Source organism: Lactuca virosa, chromosome 1 (genome assembly GCF_052849685.1).
Source record: "Lactuca virosa cultivar CGN04683 chromosome 1, Lactuca_virosa_CGN04683_v6, whole genome shotgun sequence".
Taxonomy (NCBI): domain Eukaryota; kingdom Viridiplantae; phylum Streptophyta; class Magnoliopsida; order Asterales; family Asteraceae; genus Lactuca; species Lactuca virosa.
The window spans coordinates 72844830-72853551 of NC_136426.1; the positions used below are offsets into that span (position 1 = coordinate 72844830).

The window sequence follows — 8722 nt, forward strand, 5'->3', positions numbered from 1 at the left end:
ATATGTGTTGAGTTTGTAAAAAAAATTAAAAACTAGAAAATTGGACCTATAAACGGTCGAATTGGGCAAAGGTTTCCGATTAATCGTTTACCCTCGTCATAGCCATCACGAAATGCAACGACCACGACGACACACCGGGATGGTGTGCACGATGGTGGTTCGTGGCAACATATACCACAACATATACCACGGACCCATTCGTGCTTTGTATACCGTTTTATGGGGGTGTGGAATCTATCCTTTTTGTTACGTTGACTTAACCAATGAACATAGACGCACCAAACAAATCTCACATTTACACAATTGACCAAAACCTTCAAAATTGTTTTTCTAAGTTTCATATCTGAAATTACAAAGATAGTCTTGACTCCATCCATCTGGACCTTATGGAAGAAACCCTATTATAATGGAAGTAAGGAACAACAAACAGAAACATCCACTGTACAAATGGAAAACAAATTAAAAACTTTAAACCAACCATGCGTTCAAAATTACAAAATACAGATTCATTTCAAGCTCAAGAAACCTAGTTCATGATAAGCTATGTACTCTCCATACAAAAGTCAATCAAGACATGATTTAATGACATTGGAAACCTTTATTTATAGAGGCCTTATGGTTACTTAGAAAGATCCATCCATCATGGCAGCAAGGTCATCACAGGTCCAAAGATCGACCCCACTTCCACCATTGACGAAAGCATCAATGGAACAAGAACCCCAGCTTTCTTCAAAACACGGCATTTGAAACAACAAGTCATCAGAAAGAGACATGTCACCTTCTGCCACCACATTTGAAGACTCTGACTTCAGTTTCTTTGCAGGACTCATATAACCAAAGTCGGAGTTGCTACCATGATCAGAACCAACATAAGATACTTCAAACATATCCTCAAAAGTATCAACAGGCGTAATTTGTGGTTTCTTTTTCACAGATTCAAGTGAACCATAGTTTCTGTTATTCATGTCTTGGTTGAGGGTTGAATTAACCTTAGGAAGTCGTTTCTGGGACTTTGGCTTAATGGCTTGTCTCAGTGAAGAAGTTACGTCTGGAAAGTTAACCTTTGCTTTCGACCCACGAATCCTTCTTGCCTCTGCATCATAAGCATGTGCAGCTTCTTCAGCAGTATTAAAAGTTCCAAGCCAGACTCGGACCCCTTTACTCGGGTCACGGATCTCCGCAGCCCATTTACCCCAAGGTCGTTGACGGATTCCTCTGTACTGGTTTTTCCTTTTCCTTGAACCTGATTTCTCAGCTTCATCATCTTGCTTTATAGAGCTTAAGCCTAATTCAAGAATATGTATCAGGAAACAAGAATTCAAGAAACACCCAAAACAAAGAAACCAACACCCCCCTCTCTATCTCTCTATGTTTGTAAATTTAATCGACATAAAGTTCAGTAATTTAACAAATATATACTTTCAGATAACCCAATTGGTCATGTTATGAGTCGAATCTACAAGTTCCAATTTCGTATGAGTTCTCTTAATTAAAATGGAACAAATATACATTCTGCATGTGAATATCAATCTAATCTGGATACCCAAAAACAAAAGAGAAACATGATACCAGAAGCAGGAGCAGAGTGTTTGGGAAAAGACTTGCTGATATCTGCTTCGCTTTCAAGCTCATCCTGGAATCCCTGAAAATCAGCCTCGAAATCATCGTCAAGATCTGTACCGTGGGATGGGAAACGCTTTGAGTAACGATTACTTGGGCTGGTTAAGAGATGGGTATTCCAGAGAAGTTCGGCGGTCAGACGGGGAGACCGATTTGTTGTCGGCGCAATGCAATCGGAGATGATGGCACCTCCACACATATCTGCTAATAGAATTCGAAGTAAATTGGCTCCAAGATAAAGGGTTTAATGATCAATTGCAATGGTGAAAGAATTTTTGGGGGAGAAATGATGGATGAATCTTGAAAAGTGAAATGGGAGATACGGAAACGAGAAGTATAAACGGAGGTCCTGCAAAATGAAATAGGAGATTACGTCACTACCCCTAAACCGGCATGGACAGTGTTGTCTCGTAAACACGTGGCTAAACGATGCGCCCTCGAACTCGATGCTACCTTTAACGCTTTACTACGTTTTTCGTGTTCCGTACCATATAATATTACTTAAATTTACTTAATTTCTTAATTAATAGCAAAAACATGAGAGTTTTTACAAAAATAGCCATCGCATATTAGGAAGCTCATGTGAACTTTAGTCAACCAAAGTTTTCTATCCTAATGGTATTGTTTTCTTTTTTTAGTTCGAAGGTTTAAGTCTCACTGTCGACATAAATGAAATAGTTTTAAGAATAATTTTATATATATTTGTATTTGCCAATTAAAAAAACTAGCACTTTCGTAAAATCCTCAAATCCGATCAAAAATGCTTTTGGTTTTATCTTTTGGGTTGTGGTTTCATGGCCCAGCTTTGGTTTTCCGGCCCATTAACCCATTATATTTAAAGTTCAAAAAGAACTGAGGTCATTTTCCCAATCAAACTCAAAGAAGTTCTTTCACATGGCTAAAGATTGAAACAATGTTGTAATTGATGTACGGAGTATTATTTAGATTTTTATCATTTACACTGTTATTTACTACTTATATTTATGTTTTTTGCCCACAAATTCGGAAATTTGTAAAATATGACGAAGACGTGATACAAGTATGCAATGCACAAATTATGCATTAAAAATTGCACAACTGCAGATGACAATGTCATCTTTGGTTTCGTTCTTCATATTACTTTATTATTCCGTTTTTCTTGTTGTTTATCCATGTTTTTTCATAGTTATGTGGTATCCCCTACATATGTACTAGTAGCTTGTATGATTTTAGGGTATAATACCGAAAAACCGAAGAATAAAATCGTAAGTTAGATACGGAAACTGCATATGAGGCAATGCCATCTTCGGTTTCGTTCTTCATATTATCCGTTTTTCTTGTTGTTTATCCGATTTTTTCATAGTTATGTGGAAACCACGGATGAGATGAGAGGAAACCACATATGGCCAAATGCCACATGCGATTTTGTCATCTTAGAAATGATTTTTTATAGACTTGGTCAAAATCGGAGACGATGCTATGATACCTAAACCCAGACGACAAAACCGAAAACGTGTTTGGTTGGATTCGACGAAACTGAAGCTGAGTTCACGAAACCACAGACGAGCCTCCCCAATATGCTGTTTTGTATAACTATTTTGTGAAAACTCCTAATTTTTTATTATTTTGTGAAAAGTCATTAATGAATTAAGCTATATTTATAATTTTCTATTCAAAAAATTGTTACGAGGTAACTAGTCAGTCAACTACGGTTAACAAATTAATCGGTTATAAGAGGATTAATTAGTGATTTTAAATTATAAAGTAATTTATTTGGAGATAAATATCATCAAATATTAAAATACCATTATTTTTATGCTCAATATATTTCAAATATTATACATAGATGTAAAAGTTAAACCAAAAAGCAAATTTCGTTTCATTTTTATATTTGTCGGCATATAGGTCGATATCGATATGATTAGAGACAGAGAAACATAGCCGGTGGCATGACGAGAGACAATGCGAAGCTAAAAATCAGGACATTTAGTTTTCCATTCACATATTTTCATTCTTTAATTTTGAGATTTTTTTTGATAATTTTGATTATTTGACGTTTTAAATAATTTTAATCATATAGTTCGATTAATGACCGATTTTGATTGCCAATTAACATTATTCTTCGACAGAGGGAGGGATATTCATGATGAAATAATCTTATGGACGACAACAAGGGCTATGCCTACCAATGAATGAAGAGGACGGGGATAGGGATTAATATTAATTAGGAGGCTTCCCCATTCTTCGCAACGGGACAGACGTATCATGTTATATCGATTTGCATTTTAGTACATGCAATAGTTAGTGGCAGATGGTTTTTGGTTTTGCATAATCAAATAATATATTTAACAGAGGATTTCATAGATTAACCATTTATATATTTAAGATAGACAAGTACATACATTTTAACACATGACATAAACTCAAAAGAGGATACATAACATAAACTCAAAAGAGGATGACTATTTGAAACTGATAGCTTAAAGCAAAAGACAACTTGAAACTGAGAAGTTAAAGTAAAAGACAACAACTATTTTGAAGCTTCACTGATCATGCATCCTTTAGAGTTTGGATGAGAGCTTATTGTTTGCTTATGGACTCCTGGATTTCCTCGATGATGATGATGAATGTTTTGACCGTTTTGACTTCAGATGCTCTGGCATCAATGAGGACTTGGAGTGGTGTGGATGTTGGGTTGTACTTTGTGTTGTTCATGTGTTGGTTGAGATGAGAGTAGAGGTGTATCGGTTTGTCTTTGCAAACTTTGTTTTCAACTACTTAATAATAATAATAATAATAATAATAATAATAACAACAACAACACCAACATACTAATCTAGCCAAAATTGTTAATGACTTTCATTTAATAGCCAAAAATAGCCAACCATAGTCGAGTCAAACACAACTGCAGTTTCGACACTCGACTACAGTTTGACATGGTAGTATAAAAAATCCACTTGTTTTTTTGACAAAACCGTAGATGAAATTACTCACGTACAATATGCTCTCAACTAAGCTACAATTTGGTTTTAGGAAGACCTCATCTACTATTTTGTTCTTCCACTTACTATTTCGTTCTTAGCATTCAAATATTATTTAGTTCAAAATACCCAATCAACCCAAATAGCATACCACATAATAAAACTATATCACTATACATGTTAGAAACTAAAAAAACGAAAAAAAAAAAAAACAAAAAACCATAGATGGGTTCTGCAGCTACGGTGTACAAATTGCTAATGCACATTTTGTGCATCAATAGCTTGTACACCGCATGTGGCCTACCCACTCTTTTGTTTTCGGGTTATTATTTTCTTACGTTTCTTTACAAAATATCTATGCCAGATACCATTAAATTACAAGGTAAACAATAAAAAAACAAATAAAAATGAGAGAAAAATTTGCTTTTTGTTTGAAACCGCCGTTGGAAAGAGTTTTGCTAACTTGTAACATCCGAAAATAGCCTAAATATATTTTTTTTAACTTTATATATTTTGGCTAAATGTTCCTAACCGTAGATGGGCTGCAAATAATAATAATAATAATGATAATAATAATAATTTTATATTTTATAAGAAAAGATAAATAAAAAGTTTTCAAGTAAAAGTCACATCAACACCGGAGTGGCCTAATTTTTTTATTATAAAGTTAAATACAATTAAATATTATTTAAGTTTAAAGTTTAGTATTTATGTTACTATCTTATAAAAGAAATCTCACTATTTCTATAAATAGATTGAATATAATAATATTATTTTTTTAAAACGACAAAACCATTAAGCTGACAGGACAAGTGGTCACCAATAAAATAATATTAAATTTAAGTTGACCTTTATCCACGTTTTGAATCAGTATAATTTTCAGCAAATATGATCTATCTCCCTCAATTTCGGATCATTCAAAGTTTGACACCTTGTATCTCCGGAAAGAAACCCCACATTCGAAAACTCTGATTCTCCCCCACCTCTTCAGTATTCCTCTCTGATAAATTAAGGTATATGTTTTCCCAATCTTCTAATTCTTCTCTTTTTATTGCTTTCTCTCTATGTCCCGTGATACCAACTGCCCATGTACGCCACCACAAATGGAAGAAGCTTCACTCATTCCCACCATCATTCTGACCAGTGAAGGAATATGACGAAAAGGCAATAATTGCCACCTTATGCCAACGTATTCACCACCATCTAACTTCATCTTACCACCGTTCACCGCTGCCATCTCTTTGTAACAACCAACGATCTCCAGCATATGCCCTTGTTTTGTCTCGATGTCTAGATCTGGATCTAGATCTAGAAGTACAACGGAACTACCATCGGCGACCATATATATATATATATATATATATATATATATATATATATATATATATATATATATATATATATCTCGATCCAGAAACTTTAATGACAGAAGTAACAAATATCTCGATCCAGAAACTTTGATGACAGAAGTAACAAATATCTCGATCCAGAAACTTTAATGACAGAAGTAACAAATATCTCGATCCAGAAACTTTAATGACAGAAGTAACAAATAACCCTAATGGCACATGTTGTGATTTTTTTCATCGATTCATCGTCTATTTCTCTTTTATTATAATACACATTTTTGTCATCATATTGTTTCTACAGATGTGTTATCAAGGCGAGACTTGACCTTTAATTGACAGAAACACAAGAGTATTTGTTTGTTTCTTTAGTTGTAGTCACAACATATATATATATATATATATATATATATATATATATATATATATATATATATATATATATATATATATATATTTTACTTTTATGTTTAAATGGTGGTGTTCTAATTTCTATTGTAAGTGATATATTTTCTATTTTTCTTTGATTCTACAGATGTGTTGGCAAGACGAAGTTTTTTATTTTCTATTTTCTTTGAAGATCGAACAATTTAAAGCCAAGAAAATATAAAGAGTCCAAAGCCTCTAATAAGTTGAAAATGGTAATGGAAAAAACACATTTGAATACTACTGCTATTGAAGAATGATACTTTGCTTTGTCTTTCTTAAATCGCATGTGAACAAAAAACAAATCCAAAGTAGGCTTTTATTAGATTTCATGTTGTACATGGTTAGAAATATATTTTTTGTCATTGATTTGGATATTAACCTATGAATTTAGGTGAGACTTGACCTTTAATTTACAGAAACACAAGAGTATTTGTTTGTTTTTGTAGTTGTAGTCACAATATTTTTATGTTTAAATGGTGGTGTTCTAATTTCTATTGTAAGTGATATATTTTCTATTTTTCTTTGATTCTACATATGTGTTGGCAAGACGAGGTTTTTTATTTTCTATTTTCTTTGAAGATCGAACAATTTGAAGCCAAGAAAATATAAAGAGTCCAAAGCCTCTAATAAGTTGAAAATGGTAATGGAAAAAACACCTTTTGAATACTACTGCTGTTGAAGAATGATACTTTGCTTTGTCTTTCTTAAATCGCATGTGAACAAAAAACAAATCCAAAGTAGGCTTTTATTAGATCTCATGTTGTACATGGTTAGAAATATATTTTTTGTCATTGATTTGGATATTAACCTATGAATTTAGGTGAACTGGAAACCCAAAACTACTACCACCAAGGTCTCTCTCTAAATCTATTATGTGCATCCGTGTTTAACTATGTGTGTGCATCGATTTCATAGATGCGGATACCGTCTTCATTGTTATTTTTAATCTTTTTAGTTTAATTTTTATCTGGATTTGCAGGTACGATTGGGCCGACAATGTCAAGGAGGGGTAGCAACAAAACTTGTCAGTGAATGGTAATGTGCACAACCAGATCTACTGAGGTTTGTTTGGAATCAATAATTTGTGTTTTGGGGGAGGGTATACCGTGACTTTGGTGTCATCTATTCTTTGGTATAGTCTCACATGGGACTTGCCAGTAATCACCCTAAATACATCCCTCAACTTTTCAATCTCTAAAAACACTTTTGACAGTCAATATAATATAGTAAATCCATTAGATGTGTGTCTATGTGCTCAATGTTGAGGGATTTGCAACATGTTTTGTGGTGAAGATGATCCAAAATGTTCACTGTGATACACTAGAGATGCATAAACACCAGTTTTAAACTGGTCACCGTTTTTTTTTAAATAAAAGAAACTGGTTATTGGAAAACCGGTTTGGTTTTTTTGTTTTTTTTGGAATTGAATCTTTGTTCAATAATGATTTTTTTTCGGTTTGAAAACGGCCGGTTCAGTTTTCTCAAAACCGGTTCTCAAGGACTAAATTTACAGTTTTCTCAAAAACGGGGACGTTTCATTTATGTTTCTTCAAAAAAAAAATCCCTTCTTAAAAAGTCTTTTTATGTACAGGCTTCATCTCTTAATGAAGAGCTATAACAAAAAGTACATCCATTTCCGAAGCAACACCGGAGATACTAGAGATAAAAACACAAGATCCCACCAGGAGCAAAATGAAGCTAGGGGCAAAACCGTCAAACTGAGCCAAAAACCTATCAACCATTGTAAAATGTGCAGAGAGAGAGAGACATTGACTGAGCTACACTTTGATTGACTGAAAATATTGTTAACTTTCTGTATAACAACATACCTCCATGGGATTTTTTGCATATATGTAAATCATAACTTTTATATGTAAATCATTGGTTATGGTGAATTACAATGATATTTGTGTCAAGATTTTGCAATAATGATGTTTTCTTCTTGGTGATTTTTGCATAGATGGATGAAGATGGCTTTGGAAATGGAAAAGAGTGAAAGATTATGGATATCAAATATACTAACTTGCAGCTTACGCTTATTAACTTGCAGCTTACGCTTACTAACTTGCAGCTTACTGAAAAGTGTCTTCCCTGCATGTGCATCTTAGTGAGGAAATACTTGCTATCAATGACTTTTCATGTGTATCAATCTCCAACAAGCACCAACCTATTGAAGTGATTTTAAGCCAAAAACAAGCTCCTTTAACCTACACATACCTGCTGGAACACATTCTTAGAAGTCATACCGAGGATTTGTCAATAAATATGTAAAACTATCTTCTATACTGTTTTAATTTTCCGGTAAGCATTTTGTGACTATAGAAAGTGAATTAGTTTGTTGAATTATCAATGTACTTTGGACATGTA

The 8722-nt window shown here is 33.5% G+C and overlaps 1 protein-coding gene and 1 long non-coding RNA gene across 2 annotated transcripts; one reads left to right on the forward strand and one right to left on the reverse strand.

The window, feature by feature from the left end:
• Positions 1–440: 440 nt before the first annotated feature.
• On the reverse strand, positions 441–2021 carry LOC145145863 (ethylene-responsive transcription factor RAP2-12-like). The gene is made up of 2 exons (XM_079074966.1): positions 1570–2021; positions 441–1285 (listed from the first exon to the last, which is right to left on the reverse strand). The coding sequence occupies exons 1-2, from the start codon at positions 1817–1819 to the stop codon at positions 624–626; spliced, it is 912 nt and encodes a 303-aa protein (XP_078931092.1). The 5' UTR covers positions 1820–2021; the 3' UTR covers positions 441–623.
• A 4868-nt stretch (positions 2022–6889) lies between these two features.
• LOC145105169 (uncharacterized) lies at positions 6890–8132 on the forward strand. The gene is made up of 3 exons (XR_013707250.1): positions 6890–6995; positions 7335–7417; positions 7947–8132. It is a non-coding gene; the product is annotated as an uncharacterized LOC145105169 (long non-coding RNA).
• Positions 8133–8722: the final 590 nt, after the last annotated feature.